The sequence below is a fragment of the Aquarana catesbeiana genome, linkage group LG01, assembly GCF_042186555.1.
Source record: "Aquarana catesbeiana isolate 2022-GZ linkage group LG01, ASM4218655v1, whole genome shotgun sequence".
Lineage (NCBI taxonomy): Eukaryota > Metazoa > Chordata > Amphibia > Anura > Ranidae > Aquarana > Aquarana catesbeiana.
The window spans coordinates 401,451,687-401,473,219 of NC_133324.1; the positions used below are offsets into that span (position 1 = coordinate 401,451,687).

Here is a 21,533-nt window from a genome sequence, read left to right on the forward strand (position 1 = left end):
ATTTCTAATTGTGTGATGGATGACTTTACTGGGGGAAAACAGATCCGCGTTTCTACTTAGCAGTAACGCAAGATCTCCATTTTCCTCTCTGATAGACCGTTGTTCTGCTGCTGATCGGATTCCTCACATTTGGCACCTTTCAGGGGGGAGGGGGAGCAGATACCTGTATAATCCACGTATTTGCTCCCACTTCTGGGCATAGATAACTGCAGGCTCTGCGGTGATCTATGCCATGTCCGGCCCCTCCCTCTATTCCCCCCCCCCCCCCCCCACCCCCCCACGCTGTTTAGGACACGTAGCGTGACTCGCACATGCGCAGTAGGGAACCAGGATGTGAAGCCACAAAGCTTCACTTCCTGATTCCCTTACCGAAGATGTTGGCGCCTCCACCCGAGAGCCGAGGGACAGATTCGCTTCGGGTGAGGACATCGCAGGCATCCTGGACAGGTAAGTGTCCATATTTTAAAAGTCAGCAGCTGAAGTATTTGTAGCTGTCAACTTTAAAAAAAAAAAAAAAAAATTCGGCGGAACTCCGCTTTAACTTATTTTATAATAGGAAGTCCAAATCAGAATCTGCTTTATTGGCCAAGTATGTACAATATACAAAAAATTTACACACAGACACCATAATTGAAACAGTACATATACAAGTCTAGTCATGTTTACAGTTGCTAGATATACATTCTAATATACAAAAAAAAGTGTCTCACTACGAAACCTGTAAACATCTAAAAGCTGAAGTAGTAGAGAGTGCAAATGGGAATTCAGATCTTCGATCGTTTAGTGCAGAGGTCTCCAAACTTTCTAAACAAAGGTCCAGTTTACTGTCCTCCAAACTTTACAGGGGCCAGACAGTAGCCATTGGGAGTAGAAATTATCCTGGCTTCAGTGGGAGTAAACAATGCATCTTTGGTATTAGGGTAAGGAATATTGCCATATCACTGGTGTCAGTGGGAGAAAAAGGGGAAGGAATATTGCCATATCACTGTTGTCAGTGGGAGGACTAGTGCCCCATCATTGGTGTCAGTGGGAGGAATAGTGCCCCATCATTGGTGTCAGTGGGAGGAATAGTGCCCCATCATTGGTGTCAGTGGGAGGAATAGTGCCCCATCATTGGTGTCAGTGGGAGGAATAGTGCCCCATCATTGGTGTCAGTGGGAGGAATAGTGCCCCATCATTGGTGTCAGTGGGAGGAATAGTGCCCCATCATTGGTGTCAGTGGGAGGAATAGTGCCCCATCATTGGTGTCAGTGGGAGGAATAGTACCCCATCATTGGTGTCAGTGGGAGGAATAGTGCCCCATTGTTGGTGTCAGTTTGAGGAATAATGCCCCATCGTTGGCGGTAATGGGAGAAGTATTGCCCCATTGTCAGTAGCCGGAATATTGGTGTCAGTGGGAGGAATAGTTTCTTGTATCACTGGTTTAGTGGCTTAGGAGAAGAAACTGTCAAGTCAGATTGTGCGGGTGTACACTCTTACCAGAGGGGGGAGCAGTTAACTCAGATGATGTCCAGGATGTGTAAGGTCTGCTGTGAGCTTCTCTGCCTGTTTCCTGACTTGGGAGTTATAGAAATCCTGGATTGTAGGCAGATCAACACCAATTTATTTATTTTTTTGCCAACCTGACTGCTGTAGTCTGTTCTTATCCTGTTTTGGAGGCTGAACCAAACAGTGATGGACATGCATGGAAAAGACTTGATTACCTCAGTATACAATTTTATCAGCAGATCTTGAGGCAAGGTTGAACTTCTAAGAATGCACAGGAAATGCATCTCTTGCTGGGGTGTTTTGAGGATTGTGCTGATATTGGATGTCCACTTCAGGTCCTGAGAAATATATAGATCTATAAATCTGAAAGTCTCTGCAGTTGACACAGTACTGTTAAATATGGTGTGAGGGGGTCTTCTTCTCCTGCAATCCACTATTAACTTCTTGAGTGTGTTTAAACTCCAGGTTGTTATGACTGCACCACAAGGACAGCAGTTCTGCTTCATGCCTGCATGCTGACTTGTTGCCATCTCGAATTAGATGGATGACTGTTGTGCCTTCCACATCACATCCTTGGGGAGCAGCAGTACTGACTATCCAATGGTTGGATGAGATTTTTCCCTGGTCTCACCTGCTGTTTCCTGTCTGTCAAGAAGTTTGGTAATTCACTGGCAGGTAGATGTGGGCACAGTGAAGTGGGTGAGTTTGGAGTGGAGGATTTCTCGAGTAATATTGTGGAATGCCAAGCTCAAATCCACAAACCGGATTGGTGCGTACATTCATGGGGAGTCAAAATGTTGCAAGATGTAGTGCAGACCCATGTTGATGTCACCCTCCACTGACCGGTTTGCTTTAAAGGCAAACTGCAGGGGGTTCAGCAAGGGGCACATCTACGCACCTGCAGGGGGCGGGAAGAATGTCTCCCCTAGGCGAGGAAAGCAAGAGTGCATCTTTGCTGCACAAAGTATGTTGTAAAGAACAAAATGCCCATTACTAAGAGAGGGAGTAGGGAAGGAGGCAGGGCAGCTGAATGTTAATGAGGATGAACGTCTGCTGAAGAACAGGAATGATTGTGAAATGCTTGAAACCGGAGGGGACTTCACACTGCTCCAGTGATGGGTTTCTTTATTATGTGCTTGCTAAGTACAGCATGTGTTTAGTCATACCTTTCTTACCTTTTTTTTTTTTAATGAAGGTATGGGAATGCATACAATGGGAGTTCCCCCTACCGGGACAGGACCAGCTCCAGGAATGGCTGGGCATGCAGCTAGCATGGCTCCTAAACCATGGGCAGAAGGTAAATCCAAGATATGGTTCACACCTTGTATGACAAACAGTGCTTAGAATAAGTAGTGTTGTCACAAGAAAGACTAACATTGCTTTTTATGTGAAATTTTATATTTGTATCCTATGTCTAAAAGAATATCTCCTGTGTTCATTGTCATTATATCAAACATTGTTTTTTATATAATTTTTATTTAATTGGATCCTTTGTCTTTTTACATCCAACAGACGCAAACTGTACATAGATATTAAAATTACTTTAAATATTTTAGTGTGATTGTCTAGTGACCTTCTGAGCTTTAATATTTAGTGTGAATTTTTTTTTTTCCTCAGGGCAAACTACTGATCTTGGTGTAGCAAGCACTCCTCAGAAACTTGCTGTGCCACCCCCAAGTGGAAGGCCATCACCAGCACCACCTACAGCTGCTCCCACTGTTGCTCTGCCAGGTCCATCAGTTCCCCAGCCGACTCCTGGGCAGCCAGCTCCAATTGTACAGCTCCAGCAGAAACAGAATCGCATCAGCCCCATCCAGAAGCCCCAGGGACTGGATCCTGTTGAAATACTGCAAGAACGAGAATACAGGTACTGTATCTCTGAATCTCATGACTGACTTTCTCTGAAGAGAATCTTATTTGGCAAGGTTGTGTAGGTGGGAAGTGGAGCAACAACTGCAGCTAAATGCACCCTGTACTGGCCTATATGATGTGCAAGATAAGTTTTTAGACAAGAATCCCTTTTAATTGATCTTTCTGCATCTCTAAACTTGTCAATGAATGGTGATTAAAAACATCTGGATCAGATGAGGTGGAATAGTGTTTTCTGTGCATAATGGTTGTGGCTTACCCCTTGTGGTAGAGTGAAGAGTATGTCAGTTCAGTGGTAGTGTCTTAGAGTATAGATGTTGCTCCATCGTGTATAGAGTTGCCAGTTGCCTTGTCATACTTACAGTAGAGGTCTGAAATAAGTAAGAAAAAACATAATTTCTTACTAAAGAGCAACTCCTGACAACATGTAAAATCTAAGCTATATACTGTGTGTGTATGTATATGTATATGTGTATATATATATATGTATATGTGTGTATATATATATATATATATATATATATATATATATATATATATATATATATATATATATATATGCATTTCCATTCTACATCTAAATGGCTATTTAGTGTTTGTATATGGAATTTTAAAACATATTTCCACTTTTTAAGGGCTGCTGAAATTAATCGCAGCATCGATGCATCGCGATTCGGGTGTCCCCGATGCAGCATCGATGCATGCGACCCGAAAAATCGATTTCTTGCCCCTCCCCCTCCCGGGAGAGCGCTCCGTGCGTAAAGCTGTTATTAGTGTGTGTATATCCCGCTCCTGTTACTCTCGGCCGCGCCTCCCTCCTCTCAGTCTCTCCTGATGTCAGCCCCGCCCACTGACTGGAGCTATCAGGTCAGAAGAGAGGTGGGCGGGGCTGACATCAGAAGAGACTGAGAGGAGGGAGGCGCGACCGAGAGTAACATGAGCGGGATATACACACACTAATAACAGATTCTCCCGGGAGAATTCCCTGCTGACCTCAGGAGAGATGTGGCAACCGGCGGAACACAGGCGTCTGGAATGGAGATCGGGGGGAAATGGTGAGCAGGCAGATCGCCCTGCTCATTACAGGCTGCCACCAGCACTGGCAGAGCAGCATGTAAGTACAGAGGGGGAGGGGGGGCGCTGTGACACACGTCCATATCATAGAATTGTCTTCTATGTGCCTTCATCACACCACAACTCTGCATTATTGTCCGCAGTCTTTGACCATCTCCTGTGCCATGTCCTCAGTCTGTGACCGTCTCCTGTGCCATGTCCTCAGTCTGTGACCATCTCCTGTGCCATGTCCTCAGTCTGAGACCATCTCCTGTGCCATGTCCGCAATCTGTGACCATCTCCTGTGCCATGTCCGCAATCTGTGACCATCTCCTGTGCCATGTCCGCAGTCTGTGACCATCTCCTGTGCCATGTCCGCAGTCTGTGACCATCTCCTGTGCCATGTCCGCAGTCTGTGACCATCTCCTGTGCCATGTCCTCAGTCTGTGACCATCTCCTGTGCCATGTCCTCAGTCTGTGACCATCTCCTGTGCCATGTCCTCAGTCTGTGACCATCTCCTGTGCCATGTCCTCAGTCTGTGACCATCTCCTGTGCCATGTCCCCAGTCTTTGACCATCTCTTGTGCCATGTCCCCAGTCTCTGCCCATCTCCTGTGCCATGTCCCCAGTCTCTGCCCATCTCCTGTGCCATGTCCGCAGTCTCTGACCATCTCCTGTGCCATGTCCGCAGTCTCTGACCATCTCCTGTGCCATGTCCGCAATCTCTGACCATCTCCTGTGCCATGTCCGCAGTCTGTGACCATCTCCTGTGCCATGTCCGCAGTCTGTGACCATCTCCTGTAGCATGTCCGCAGTCTGTGACCATCTCCTGTAGCATGTCCGCAGTCTGTGACCATCTCCTGTAGCATGTCCGCAGTCTGTGACCATCTCCTGTAGCATGTCCGCAGTCTGTGACCATCTCCTGTAGCATGTCCGCAGTCTGTGACCATCTCCTGTAGCATGTCCGCAGTCTGTGACCATCTCCTGTAGCATGTCCGCAGTCTGTGACCATCTCCTGTAGCATGTCCGCAGTCTCTTGACCATCTCCTGTAGCATGTCCGCAGTCTCTTGACCATCTCCTGTAGCATGTCTGCAGTCTCTGATCATCTCCTGTAGCATGTCCGCAGGCTCTGATCGTCTCCTGTAGTATGTCTGCAGGCTCTGACCATCTCCTTTAGTATTGTGGAAGAGAGCCTGGAGCTCCTCTGCTGTCTCTTTTTTTCTTAAGAACAGATAGAATAAAAAAATGGAGTTCTCCTGACTACTTGAATTTTTTTTGATGAAAACCATGAGCACTTGCGGACTTGCGCTGTAATCGTGATGCATCGCGGAATCGAATCGTTGACTTGATAATCGTAATCGAATCGTGAGGCCAGTGAAGATGCGCACCCCTACCACTTTTGCAATCAAATTTTGAGAAAAACACACTATATGTTTGTGCCCCCATTCACACCGTATACTGCAGAAAAAAGCGCAACCCCCCAAAAAAGTTATTTATTTATTTTTTTAATTTAAATGTTTCTAAGGAAAGGCTGATTCTGGGTATTTCTGGAGAGTCTCGTGGTGGTTCTGGCCCCACACAGACTAATGCCGCGTACACATGATCGGACTTTACGGCATACTTGGTCTGGCGTACCGGATTTCGTCAGACAATTCGATCATGTGTGGGCTCCAGCTGACTTTGTTTTCTCAAAAGTTTGACGGACTTAGATTTGAAACATGTTTCAAATCTATCCGACGGACTCGAGTCCGGTCGAAAAGTCCGCTTGTCTGTATGCTAGTCCGATAAGCAAAAACTGACGCTAGGGCAGCTATTGGCTACTGGTTATGAACTTCCTTGTTTTAGTCCGGTCGTACGTCATCACGTACGAATCCGTCGGACTTTGGTTGATCGTGTGTAGGCAAGTCAGTCGAAAAGTCTGACACCCTTCGATCTGAAAATTGAAGTGGCTGGGTGGAAAACTCTTGGCCGAACAGTGACTGCAATCAATCAGGGAGCTTCCCCAATGCATGTTCTTTAGCATGAATGGGGAAATCTGTTGGTTTATTTTGTTCAGCTTGCGAGGCTGAACAAGAAAATTATTAAGTTGTATGGCTAGCCTTACTTTTTACCTTGAATATGGAACCCGAAAACATTGATTTAAGCATAGATTTGTTACTGCCATGATTTAGCAATAAAGATTTGAGAAGCAAACAGACTAGAGGTAGTCACATTTTACATTATGTGAGTAATTGGGGTTCTATCAAATGCAAAATTTTAATATTAGTTGTATTCAAGGCAATCCACTAATTACACTATTTAAGTACAGTATGTGAGCTTCTTTGCTTTCAAAAGGTTATGAAAACTCACACTTTGCCAGTCTTGTGATCTAGAAACCCCTCTCTGCAGGCTATACTGAAGTTGAACAAATACAGCCTGGTTCAGGACCCACCCCAGCCTATGTCTAGATGGAGCAGGAGAGCATTGATGTACTATTTGTGTTTTCCACTCTTGTAAGCATGTCCATTATTCATATTGACAGAACTGTACAAAATGAGAGAGATTTGATTGGTTATCAAATCTCTACATGGCCTCATGTACATTGGGCGTAAAAAGAAAAAAAAAACTTTTTTTTTTTTAAGTCTGCAAAAGCACCTCTGTGTTCGCCTATGTGTTCATGCACCCATTATTATTATTGTTATTATAACATAGGATTTATATAGCGCCAACAGTTTGTGCAGCTTTTAACAAATTTAAGGCAGACATTAGTCACATTACAATCGGAGGAATCCGAGGGCCCTGCTCGTTATGGGCGTTTTATTAGAAGAGGGCCGTTCACAAGCTGAAAAAACATCAAATGAGCGTTCAGGAGAGATGAAGAGCAGTAAAAAAAAAAAAACGCTTCTAAACGCTAGGCAAGTTTTGAATGTTGATGCATTCCAATAGCCAGAACAAGTTAATGTTCTGCCCAATGGAATCCATTAATGCTCAAACACTTGATGCACCCAAGCGCGTCTGCAATACATGGCTTTAGGCATGTATTTTTAACTAGCTTTTCTCATGCCAGGAGTTTCAGTCTTCAGAGATGCAAATCAGACCCCCTGTGTAAATGAAGCCTTAAGCTGGCCATGCTTTATACAATTTTCTTATTCAATTATGTAGTGCAAGGGGCTTCCCTGATTGCATACAAATTGAAAGTGTTTGACCTCATATTATATGCTTATGGTAAATCCAAATTGTATAATATACGGCCAGCCTTTGTGTGCAGACCCACCCTTTCCCAGTCTGTAATTTAATCGGAGGATTACAGAAGGACTATATAAGGACAGATTCAAGTACTTATGCAAGTTCTATATAATAAGATTATTTAATAGATTATTTTTTTAATCTGCCTGGAAATCCACTGTAAGAATAGTACTTCAAGTTACAGGAGCATAAAATAATAAACCCTACCTGCAGACATTTGATGGCAAGTTGCTGGCTGCCCATGGTCCATCGACCAGTCATTATTGAAACTTGCATATTGTCCTTCTGCGTTTAAAGAGGAAAAAATCTGAGCATATTCCCCTTGAGATAAACTGGCACAGATACTGCTTTATGCAGGCTTGGTAGCTAGATAAGTAGACAAATGTATACTGCTCTGCTGACTTTAAAGAGGAACTGCAGTCTGCCCACATAATTTGTAATAAAAACATCTTTGCCATTCTGAAGCTTCCCTCCAAACACTTTGCATATTTTATATATACTGTGATTCTGTACTTGCCAAATATGCTGCAGAAATCTCCCTCCACTGAGTCTGGCTGCAACTATTTTAACTGTGGGCAGCTGAAGCTGCTGCCTGTTCACTTCCTGGATTTACATAGAAACACACCTCCAACTCTGCAGCCCTGCAGGTTTCATTGGCCCTCATATGACTCACCCCCCCCCCCCCCCCTCCCTTCCTGGCAAACTCTCAGAGAGAGAGCTGTACATGATGTCATAAGCCTAGGCTAATTATCAAGTGGCTGTATAGTGTATTTACTGGCAGAAAAATTTTTTTTATTACTGAAGCTCCGCTTTAATGCCTAGTACACACAATGATGAAATCGGACGAGGAAATCCGATTATCTATTTGTTAGTACACCGATTTCGAGAGCCGATCACAACAGTTCATGCGAAAATAACCAGAGACGAGCACAAAAATGTTCCTGGTATTTTAACAGAACGAATGATTTTCATGTAATTAGTACAGTGTTTGTGCAAAAAAACTGATCAAGACCACGCATGCTTGGAAATGAAAGAATACATTACATCACTTCCGAAGTTGTATTCTGTCATACGAGAATTTTTGGAGCTTGAGTAACCTATTGGCTTTCTATGAGACTGGCATGCAAAAAAACAGACAATCTTTCGTCCGATTATTCTTATTGTGTGTACAAGGCATAAAAGTACATCCCAGTGTAGCAGTGACCAGCAAACTTTCTTCTAAGTATCTAGGTACCTCAAGTCCAAACTCCAAATCTAATCTATATCACCGTTGAGAGGTGTGTGCATGTGTGCAATATCGTGTGTGTCTGTTATCTTTTCATAAGATCTGTGTATTTCTTTCCAGGGGAAATAGGAATTAAAGTGGAACTACACTGCATCTGAGCAGCACAAACCAAAAACACTATTTAATTCATTTTTAATATTCAAAGCAAACTCCTCCATCCATCTTTGTCTACATGCTTTATTTGTCTGAGAAATAACTTAAAAAAAACACCCCCTAGCTTTTCTGGCCGTGGCCATCATTTGTAAGGGCAAATGATTAATGTAGCATTTACTTCCTGCAATTCACCTGTTATCTCAGGGGAAACCCCTCCTGCTCTCCTGAAGACTCATGTGTGACATCATTTGCCTAGGCATGGAAACTAGGAAGTAACTAATAAAATGTAAAAAAAAAAAAACAGTTTAAACAAGTAAATATGATATACTTTCCCATCTATTTACTTCTATTTACTAATGCTAGCAGCATAAGGATTACAAATAGTCAATTTTGATTGAGAGTGTGAAGTTCCACTTTAACCTGCTTATGATGTAGCCTGAGGTTCTGTTGATTGAAATATATGTATTTCTGTCTGTATGTGTGTAATGTGCGGTAGTTGCATTAGCGACACATCAGAGGAGTAGTCATTGTTAGCAGACTTTGCATCAAGCATCTGACAGGCAGAGAAGTAGGAGCTGACTCAAATATGTGGGAGTGGACAATAGGAAAGTTGAATAATAACCAGTGATTTCTTCCCTGCTGTGTGAGACGTGTATCACTGTCTTTTGTATTGGCAGTAGGTCTGGACACAGTAGCGACCTCCCAGGGAGTAATTATGTGTAATGATCTTAAGGGGCACAAGCCCACATACCATCAACATGCAAATAATTGCTTTGACCAGCTCCCCTGCACAGAACACAGGCATCCATTTACTTTGCCTATTTGTACAAAGTGATCTTTCCCTTGATGTTCTTCACCAATCTCACCAGCACCCAAGGGGATAGTTCTTCGATCTTTTACTATATTTGCATTTAATCTTGGAGAAAGAATACCCCCTCCTCCTGCCTTCCTTAGAGAAAGGGAAAAAAAAAAAAGGAAAAGAAGCTTGCCTCGTTTAAAAAGATTACAATGAACAGCTCCTGCTGAGTCGTTTACACTGATGCTGTAATATTTGTATGCACTGAAAAATGCTAACTACTATTAATGCAAGCAAAGTGAATGAAGTCACTAGAGGATTATCTTTTGTAGAGGTTGTTGTCTGAATAAAATTGGACTCTGCAAATACAAAACAAAATAGGACGTATCCTTGTATCTACATGCCAGCTTCTGAATTGCTATTGTCATGCTTCAAAAAATGGTAATATTGCAGAACTGCTGACTCCACGTGGGGTGAATGCTTTTGATTCCCCACTTTATGCTAGTTTTGCTATGGTTTCCTGGCACCTCTTTCTAGCATTTGTGTCAGCAGATGGCGAGTCTGCAGTCTACATACCCCAGAATGTATATGTGTACAGCGTTCATTAGGCTAGCAGTAATGATGAGCTTTCACACTGCTGCAGTTCACAGGGCCAAATGCAATGCTAATTAGTCTGTACTTTTTATATATTCTATTTCCCTGCATAGAGAAAAAGAGCAAAAACCTGAATTTCACTCAGCTATTTAGATGTCAGTACATCTATTTTGACCTTTTGGTAAATGTCATTGCCATTTATTCAAAGATGTGTTCTGGTGTGGTGGTGTCATCTTGACCAATGTGATAGATATAATGAGCTGTAGGGGCTTATGCTATTTTCTTCTGATTTAACCAATAATGTGACTGTTGTATTAAAAACTGGATAATAAAAGAGCTGCAACCTGTAACATCCAGTGACACACTTTAAAAAATAGAATAACAGAAACGCAGCACAAGCTACAGGCTTGTGAATCATCAGTGACAACGCTGATAACCACACTGTCAACTAATGGTCGGATGGCCCAAAACGTGTGTGGGCAATAAAGTAGATGTTATACATGATATATGGCTTGTAGTCTTGCACCTTTCCTCTTACAGTGCCTTGAAAAAGTATTCATACCCCCTGAAATGTTCCACATTTTGTTGTGTTGCAACCAAAAACAAAAAAAGGTATATAGTTTGCAATTTTTTTTTTTTTACAAATATCGGAAAAGTGTGGTGTGCATTTGTATTCAGCCCCCCACCCGAGTCAATACTTTGTAGAACCACCTTTCGCTGCAATTAAAGCTGCAAGTCTTTTTGGGGATCATCACCTAGAGTGACATTTTTCCCCATTCTTCTTTGCAAAATAGCTCCAGTTCTGTCAGATTGGATGGAGAGCATATGGGAACAGAAATTTTCAAGTCTTGCCACAGATTCTCAATTTAGGTTTGGACTTTGACTGGGCCATTCTATCACATGAATATGCTTTGATCTAAACCATTCCATTGTAGCTCTGGCTGTTTACTTAGGGTTGTTGTCCTGCTGGAACATGAACCTCCGCCCCAGTCTCAAGTCTTTTGCAGATTCTAACAGGCTTTCTTCTAAGATTACCCTGTATTTGGCTCCATCCATCCTCACATAAACTCTGACCAGCTTCCCTGTCCCTGCTGAAGAAAAGCATCCCCACAACATGATGCTGCCACCACCATGTATCACGGTGGGGATGGTATTTTCAGGGTGATGTGCAATGTTAGTTTTCCGCCACATATAGCATTTGGCTTTTAGGCCAAAAAATTCAGTTTTTGTTTCATCTGACCAGAGCAGCTTCTTCCACATGTTTGCTGTGTCCCCCACATGGCTTCTTGCCAACTGTAAACGGGACTTCTTATGGCTTTCTTTCAACAATGGCTTTCTTCTTGCCACTCTTCCTTAAAGGCCAGATTTGTGGAGTGCACGACTAATAGATGTCCTGTAGACAGATTCTCCCACCAGAGTTACTATGGGCCTCTTGGCTACTTCTCTGATAAATGCTGTCCTTGCCTGGCCTGTCAGTATAGGTGGACAGCCGTGTCTTGGTAGGTTTGCAGTTGTGCCATGCTCTTTCCATTTTTGGATGATGGGTTGAACAGTGGACTGTGAGATGTTCAAAGCTTGGAATTTTTTTTTATAACCTAACCCTGCTTTAAATTTCTCCACAACTTTATCCCTGACCTGTCTCGTGTGTTCCTTGGCCTTCATGATTCTGTTTGTTCACTAAGGTTCTCTAACAAACCTGTGAGGGCTTCACAGAACAGTTGTACTTATACTGAGATGAAATCACACACAGGTGGACTCTATTTACTAATTAGGTGACTTCTGAAGGCAATTGGTTCCACTAGATTTTAGTTAGGGGGATCAGCGTAAAGGGGGCTGAATACAAATGCACGTCACACTTTTCAGATGTTTATTTGTAAAAGATTTTGAAAACCATTTATCATTTTCCTTTCACTTCACAATTATGCGCCACTTTGTGTTGGTCTATCACATAAAATCCCAATAAAATTACATTTTACATTTTTGATTGTAACATGACAAAATGTGGAAAATGCCAAGGGGTATGAATACTTCAAGGCACTGTATGTTTTGTTAGGTGTTAGACAAAATAGGACATGTGACTACACTGAAGATAGAAAAGTGTTGGCCAAATATTGAGACATTCTGAAAAAAATATTTTTTAAATCTTAAAGAACTATTCCAGGCATAGCATTTTTTACATAGTCCTACTACAGGTTAGACCAATGTAACTATGCATATACCATACCTTTAGTATTCCTCTAAAAGCTGGAAATCACTATAGTAGCACCACTACTCCAGCATTCTCCACTAGGATCTGAGTCTCATGCCAAGCAGCTGCCCTGCTATATAATGAACACAGGAGTTCAGCCGCACAGGTGCCAACCAGAGATCACTTTGCATTTTCTCAAAGCATTCTCTGATTGGAGGTGTGGAAAGGCTAGGCAGTAACGTTGCACTCAGCACCTTGTCCAGTCAGAATGCTTTGCATTAATTGAGCGCATTGCCTGTGCCGAGCATTATGAGATCTGGAAGCTATTGGAGATCACTGGCGTAGTGATATCTACTACAGTAATTTCCTGCTTCCTCCACAGGTATGGTATATGCATAGTTGCATTGTTTGAATCTGGGCCAATGTAACTACGTAAAAAAAAAAAAATGCCATACCTGAAATTTTTTCTTTTAAGCCTGAACTCCAGACTTACAAACTTTCATTTAAATACATCCCTCTAAAGCAGGTGTCTCAAAACTTTTTCAACAAAGGACCAGCTTACTGCCCTTCAAACATTAGGTGGGCTGCACTGTGGCCAGTAGGAGTAGAAAATGCCCCAACATCAGTGAGAGCAGACAATGTCATAGGTTTGGTAGTCAGTAAAGTAAAACAATTGCATCATTGCTGTCGGTGAGAGGAATAGTGCCCCATAATTGGTGTCTGTTGGAGAATTGGTTCCACATCTCTGGTGTCAGTGGAAGGAATAGTGCCCCAAGGGCTGGGTAAAGGCAAGCAAAGGGCCACATCTGTCCCGCAGGCCGCAGTTTGGAAATCTGCTCTAAAGCCACAAAGGATATAAATCCACTTTGTGTGCACCGAATGCGTTTGAAGACCCAAATATTGCCGGTAGTGGTGATATCGCTGTGCTATACATAGCATGTTCAGGTAGCAGAACTGTAGGAGGGACCCCACAGGCCCACCCACTACAGGCTTGCTGCAGAAAACTGCATGAGGGAGCAGAGACGAGGGTAGTCACCCTGAGCCATAGAGCATCAGTGACCAGTCTATTACAGGAAGCTCCTGCACAAAGGAGAGGTTGCACACTGGATTACTGCACAGATATGGAATAAATAAATCACTAATTAAAAATATTTAACCAGTTCAATACTGGACACTTTCACCCCCTTCATACCAAGGCAAATGTCTAGCTTTTAGTGCTGTCACACTTTGACAATTACTCATGTAACACTGTACCCAAATTACATTTTTATCATTTTTTTGAGACAAATCTTTCTTTTGGTGGTATTTAATCACCACTGGGGTTTTTATTTTTTTGCTAAACAAACAAAAAAAAGACTAAGAGCTCTTTCACACTGACGATCCATATGTCCGTTTTTCATCCTTCCGCTTTCGGATGAAAAACAGACATACATGTATTCCTATGGAGCGTCGGATGTCAGCGGTGACATGTCCGCTGACATCCGACCCGCTCCGATCCGAAAAGTGTAACGGAGGAAAACCCTACTTTTCCATCCGTTATCGGATCGGGTGACGACGGACTCTACGGTCCGTCATCATCCGATCCCCCATAGGGGAGAGCGGCGCTCTGACAGGTCCGTCGCTGCACAGTGTGCAGCGATGGACCTGTCCTCTATCTGCTCAGCGGGGATCGGCGGAGCGATCCCCTCTGAGCAAGTGGGTGTTCACGGGGCGGATCATCACTGATCCGCCCGTGTGAAAGAGCCCTAAACCTTTTGCAATTTGTTTTCTTCATTTCTGTTATAAAATCTTGCAAATAAATATTGCTTCATAAATTTATACCAAAATGTATTCTGCTACATATATTCGACCAAATATATTTCGTCTGTAGGAAAGTTCAAACCTAATAATCTATGGTATATGTATTTGCAACAAAAAACAGGAAATCGCCCTGGGACTTTAAATGAGGTGAATGCGGTTAGCCAACAATTAACAGAGTAAATGCAGTCTCAAAATATATTAAAATTGTCATGCAAGCATAAACAACATGAATCATAGTCAAGCCACTGAAATGATACATACAGTAAAAAATGTCATTACATGTATCCTGGTATAAAATGTAAATTGCACAGGACACAGGCATTAAAAGTATCCCAACGCATTTCGCAAGACCATGCTCGTTTCATCAGGAGTAGATGCATGTGTAGCACATCTGTTGGGGGTATAACGAGCCAAATAAGTATCAATATAGAGCTGGTATCGTGATTGGTCAAGACTGTTTTTAGTCCTGATGTATTGACTGCCTATCATTTCTTGAGGCCCTAAAATGCCAGGACAGTACAAATACTCCAAATGACACCTTTTTGGAAAGTAGGCATTCCAAGGTATTTGGTAAGAGGCATGGTGATTTTTTTTTTTTTTTTTTTTTTTTTTTTTTTTTTTTTTTTTTACATACTGTCGTGGCTGAAGCAGTATAGAGCTTGTAAGTGATAAGTGTTCTAAGCAATCATTTTTACAAATTGCATCCATTTCATTCATTGTGTACCATTGTGAAGTTGTGATTGACCTCTCTGTAGAATATGATAACTGTAACCAATCACAATGATCAACACAAGTGTGTTGTGGATGACAAATCATTGTACTGGGTTGCTGCCAATACCATGTGATCGCTGTGACTAATCACAGCTATCGCATGCCAGTTGTACACAATTAATGCCTTTCATTCATAGCCATTCATTGTGTACTGTTGTGTTGATCATCACAAAGGCTGTCATTCGCAGCTGTGTCTTACTGCTGATTAGGAAACCCTGCATTCTCTTGCACGCTGATCAAGGAGACCTTTATCAGTGCTAACATTATTAAAATCATCCCCTCCACTGTCATTCACCCCCCCCCCTATACAACATGTCTGTCCTATCTTCTCTCTGATCTGACTTGTAAATTTACTCCTCCCCTCTTTTCCTGCGCATTAACCCCTTTATCTCACTTCCCCTACTGTATGTGACCTGTATATTACAGGAGAAGTGCTAGATCTGAGCAGAGAGCAATGGCTGTAAATCCTCGTTCTCTGCCTTGCCCCTTCATCGCTCACTGAATCATTGTACATTCATACAGTATATCGCATCTAATGCACCATTGCCAAGCTCCATGTTTTAACCTCCTCAATACCAGCATGTTCCTTCATTTGCAAAAATTTGTGACCAAAATTCTGATCACCTTGAGGTTTCTACTTTACAAAAAATGGGCCATTTAAGGGAAACGGTACACGATGTTGACTGGTTATTCATAGACCCTGGACTATAGACTGCTACATTCAGGTGATCAGACAATCCTTCCTTGGGCATACCCTTATAAGCATACCCCACTTAGTTTTTACTGGTGTCCTGTAGGTGTTGGACCTCTTAGAGGTGTTGAGGATGTTTCTGTGCTTAACCAGTTCTTATTTACTTTGAATTCTTCTATCAATTCATGAATCAGCACTTCACCGCCTTCTCCTATAACAGTAGAAGCAGTGTATTTGGATCATTGCAACCTCAGCAGTACTTTGAAGACTGTATGCGGACCCCATGCCTTGGGAAGGCCTGTAATGTTGCTTTGCATCTTGCACTATATGCAGTGGAAAACATTTTACAGAGCTGCACAGACTTTTAATATCTACTGGGGTCCCTTGACTGCATTGGCTATTTTCTGGAAGAGGTACAGTAAACTTGGCCTTTTAAGTTAAAAGATCATTTTCATTTGTCTGTAAATTTCATATATTGGAGCACAGGACACAGGCCACCCTTCTCTTCTGCTCCTGTGTTGTTCTGCATTGCTTGCAAAAAAAAAGTAGGGTAGGGTTTAAGGGTCACTGCCTCTGGTGGGTCTAGAATATAAATATGTAGTTAATCTTTTTTTAATCTTTATATAGTAAAAAATGAAAGATGGAAAATTGAATGTGTTTAATACCACCAAAAGAGAGCTTCTGTCTGTCTCAAACAAAGAATATAAAAACCATTTGGGTACAGTGTTGCATGACCGACTAAATGTCAAATGCTGAAAACAGAAAAATGGGCTGATGATTAAGAGAATGAAACATGCTGGTTAATCAGCGCTTTCTTGCTATGGCTATTACCATTGTTTTCAGGCTTCTTTTTTGTCCTGTGCACGCTCCCCATACTCAGAGCTGCCGGTGTAGAGCAAGCAGTGCCATTATTTCTGGTCACATGCTCCCCTCTATGCGGACTGCTATTACCGTCTGTGTAGTCCATGTTGGGGTCATACAGGAGAGAGTGTCTACCTTCACATACACAAGGGGGACATGGAGAACAAATATATCCACTCAAGAACAGGAAGTCTGAAAATATCAGAAAAAAGGCTTGTATTTAAACATATTGCATTTATTTTATATAAAGTGAATTCCAGTGTCACTTTAAAGCTGCATGGAGGTGACAAAATCTGAATTGGTGTGGAGGTAAATCTGGAATTCATCTCCTTATCTCAAAATGCAGAAAAGGGTACCCCTGAAGAACCTGTTTATATATGTAAGAGAACATTTAGCAAAATGGTAAGCCAGACGGGTGAAAAATGATGGGAAATGAAAATGTAATAATTTCCCCCAAAATAATTTAAGGCAGAAGCGTGTTTTTACGTGTCAGGTGTATTTTGGCATATTTATTGGTTTGTGGTGGTCAAATAATATTTTCTAATTTCTGTATGCTTCATGTTTGTATTTTGGATGAAACAACTGTATGGACCTTAGTGAGTCTGGTTTTTGCATTACATAAAGCTGCATTGTTTTTAGGTATATGCACTGCTGAGTAGGGGCCTTGACTTTGCAGCCTGTCTTCTGTGATCACCTTTCTTTACCTTTTTGCTCTATAAATACATAACAAAAATAAGATCGACAGATTGTCTCCTAAGGAGATTTGAGGCTTTAAAACACCCCAAACCACAAGGATGTAATTCTGCATCACTGCAGGAGACTCATTTCCTCTCCTCTGGAGTACAAAAAATTGAATTAGAATTAGGTCAGTCAGGTTTTTCATAGAGATTGAACTGTAAATCAAGACAGGTTACTATTCTGGCAAGAAACAGACTTATATTACAGCCAGGAGATATTTGTTCAGGTCCTTGGAAGAGGTTTATGAATCCTACAGGAGAAGTGAATCTGTAGGCAGAAGAAGCTGGCGCATTGTAACATGCGGTATTAATATGCAATGAATTTGCTGTGTTGCTTTGTATACATTCTGTAAACAAGTATTTTTTTAATTATTCATACAGTGTGCCAAGACTCTTTAGCTGTAAATATGGCTGTAATCACCAACTACAAAGTGCTGAATTCACAATTTTATTTTTTTTATACTTGCTGGTTTGGAATTTTTGTCTTTTGGCTCAGATATTGCAGTGTACATTAATTGGTTGGGGATGAAGAATAAAGTGAATTTTTTATCCTTAAATGTAACTTGCGTAAGAACCGTTATTTGTCTTGATAGCTGCTTCTTTTAAAGTGTTTGTTACCCTAAAAAAATAAAAAATAAAATGGATCCTGTTTCTTTAAAGTATGAATAACAGCACAGTGCTTGTGCTGTGTAATTTGGTCCTTACTATCAGGGCTAGTTTTTTTCCCCTCAATCTGCCAGCAGGCTGATAATAATAATAAAAAAAAAAAAAAATGGATTCCCCCATTCACACAAGTGATGTGAATGGAGAAATCCTACTTGCTGTGCTAATATATTCTGACAGCAGGGACACCTCTGTCAGAATACGCTGATCAGCGCTGCCAACTGGCTGAAAGTTTTCCAACATTCCCATTTTGAGAGAAGGCAGTCATTAGATCAACTTCTGTAAAGTAGGACTAGATGGATTGCAATTTGGGCAGTCCTTGCTTAACCTGCCAATTGTTCGATCCATCTGTGGCCAGCTTTAGACACTTTATTTATTTTTTTAACCCCCCCCCCCCCCCAGAATTTTTAGTTCTCATGTTTTGAATGAGAATTTAAAATGGGGGTCTGGTCTTAAAACACGAGTGGAGAGCAAAGGACTAGTCACCATTTAATGGTTGTGGGCTGCCTGTAACTGTGGGCTGGGCTGCCATAACGGATTTAATTTTTTTTTTTTTTTTTTATCATGCCTTGTTCAGCACTGTGTGGAGGCTGCTGTCTTGGTAGAGGTTTAGGACTTAACTAAAGCTGGCCATAGATGGATAGAAGTTCAAAAGAAAAGTCTTAGGATAATTCATACAAACATTTCCAGAATATTCGTTTGTCATTGGTAAGATTTATTTTGCTTTTAACATTTGATTTTGGAATGAATGGACTTTACTAAACAAAAACCACATACAATATTGGAAATTCATTAGTTCGAGAAAAATTCTGCAACCCACTCCTTCCAATCCCCTCGTGGCTGTGGTCGAAATGAATATCAATTTGACCCCACTAATGATTAAGTGGACTTTCTTAGAACCTTCTTTTCTTAAGAATTTTCATTCAAAACTACCCATCTATGGTAAGCTTAAAGCGGAGCTCCACCCAAAAAAGGAAGCTCCGCTTGTTTGCTCTCCCCCCCCCCCCCCTTCCACATTTGGCATCTTTCGCGAGTGGGTACCTGGTTTTCACAGGTACCTGCTCCCACTTTCGTCTGCTTTCGCCGCACAAAGTTACCCGGATGTTCGGCCCCCTCCTCCTTCCCCTGCTAACGAGCCATTCACAAAGCGTAGTGTGCTTTCTGCATGCACGATGGGGAACTGGCTGTGAAGCCGCAGGGCCTCAATCCAATCTCTCTTACAAGAAATGGCGCTGGCAGCACCTGAGAGCCGATTGAAAATCGGCTGGGGTGAAGACACCGCTGGATTCGTGGACAGGTAAGTGTCCTAAAAAGTCAGCAGCTACAGTATTTGGTGTAGCCTGGAGCTCCACTTTAACTTATGTCACAACTGCCTCAATAAAGACTGATAGTCTAATGACTGGTGGGATAGTAATCAAAAAGCAATAGGAGAGGTGAAGGAAGCACAGAACTACAGATCTACCAAATCAGTGAATGAAGCAGATGCAGGAAGATCAGTGTACTGCAGATCCTCAGGTATGGCTTCCTCTCCTGCAAGAACAGTAACCTCGCCATTTATTTTTTACTAATGTGATTAAATGGGCAATATTCAAAGAAAATTGCCAAAGAGTCATTGGCTGGCATTGTCTGATCAGTTCTTATTTAGTGGAATAGGTAAGTGTTCCATAGGTATATACCTTAGATTGTAAGCTCGTTGAGGGCAGGGACTGATGTGAATCTACAGTATATATATGTAAAGCAATGTGTAAACTGATGGAGCCATAGAAGTACATGTAATAATAATATTTGTGGTTTGATCTTGTGTTCTCTTAAATTTTGTTTAAATGTTGTTTATATTTTCTTCTAACAATTTTTATGGAATGTTTTAAAAAAATACAATGCCTTGCATAGTAACATTTACTTTTGTACAGAAGGTTTACCAAATACACCTGGCAACAGTACAAGGAAAAAAGCGACTGTATAGCAAGGTAGAATGGAATACAATAGCTATGTGGTCAGCAATAAAATTAGTAAAGTATGAGAATTGTGGTAGGAACCTAAATTTCAAAGTATTTATATTTTCTTTATTAGGTTAAGGTAAATATAAAATAATACATATGAATACTTAATATTCACTTCTTTTGGCCCCCTATAGACCTGATAACGGGGAGATGGCACAGATTGAAGTGAGTCACACACCCCTTCCATCTCTTCTAGCAGAGAGTGGGCTGTCTGGCTTAGTCAGTTATACAGAGGTTCATTTTTGTTTTTTTATCAGGAGGGCAAAAAAAAAATTAAAAATAATATATATTTTTATTTGTAAATGTTTTATACTACAATAACTTGAGTATCTGTCTGTGTTTCAGACTTCAGGCTCGTATTGCCCATAGGATCCAGGAACTGGAAAATTTACCTGGCTCACTACCGCCTGATCTGCGAACCAAGGCCACAGTGGAGTTAAAGGCCCTTAGACTTTTAAACTTCCAGCGCCAGGTACAAGTAATACAACCATGTTTAAACAACTGGCAGATAGAGAATATGGATAAGGATATGAATTTTAAATGATGTCATTGTTTTGTTATTTTGAGATATTCATTTTATTCGAGATATTAATATTAATTGGTCCTAATAGGAATATTGCAAGTTTTTTGTTTTTTTTTTGTGTTCGGGATCAGGAAATATTTTAATTGTGGTCATTTAAATATTTTATACTTACCATTTACAGCCAGCAGCTGGTGAATGTTAAGAAAACACTAGCAGAAGACTGCTTCTGTAAAATAAGCCTGAAGAGCAGTAGAGATCATATTACACACAGTGGCATCACTCAGAGAAAGGGGAAACTTTATTTGTAACATGGCTGTGCGCCAATTTCCCCCTTCCACCCCCTCACTGTGACAGCGGGTGGCACCCGCTGTCACATTTCAAAATCGGTGCAGCTGTGCTGGTGCACAGCTGCACTGATGTGTCATTCAGCTCTGTCATTCATTCACCGCAGTCTGTGAATGAAGAAATTACTCCTTCATAGTTCATTCATAAGCCCTGCAACTTTCAAAATGACAGTTTGTACAAAGGTACAAGCAGAAAGCTGTAGGACTTTTTTGCAGGCTTCTGACATTACATCCGCAATCCACTGATTTGCTTCTGCAATGTTTGCAGGATCCTTGCAGAAAAATAATTCACGTTTTTTTTTTCTGCAAAAATGTGTTTATTTTTTTCCTGAAAGGAGAACTTGGCATTTAGAGTACCAACAACCATGCAGTTACAAGCTTTAAGTTTAATGGATGCATGGTGTAATAAAATTTTGTTGATAAAAGATAATAAAGATTTGCGCTGTTGAATGTTTTTATTTATGTTTAACATCAGTTTATAATCTTTAAGACTAAATTGAGCAAAAGCCATTATACTTTCTGCTCAGTGGGGTGCTCCACAAAAATGTAAA

General features: G+C 41.4%; 1 protein-coding gene across 3 annotated transcripts in view; it reads left to right on the top strand.

Moving 5' to 3' along the window:
- SMARCA2 (SWI/SNF related BAF chromatin remodeling complex subunit ATPase 2) overlaps positions 1–21,533 on the top strand; it is a 273,379-nt gene that overhangs the window by 38,412 nt on the left and 213,434 nt on the right. For all 3 annotated transcript variants that reach the window (XM_073634901.1, XM_073634899.1, XM_073634906.1), the window contains exons 5-7: positions 2,684–2,785; positions 3,106–3,355; positions 20,461–20,587. In XM_073634901.1, the coding sequence (XP_073491002.1) occupies positions 2,684–2,785; positions 3,106–3,355; positions 20,461–20,587 (479 nt within the window). The remainder of the gene's footprint in view (positions 1–2,683; positions 2,786–3,105; positions 3,356–20,460; positions 20,588–21,533) is intronic.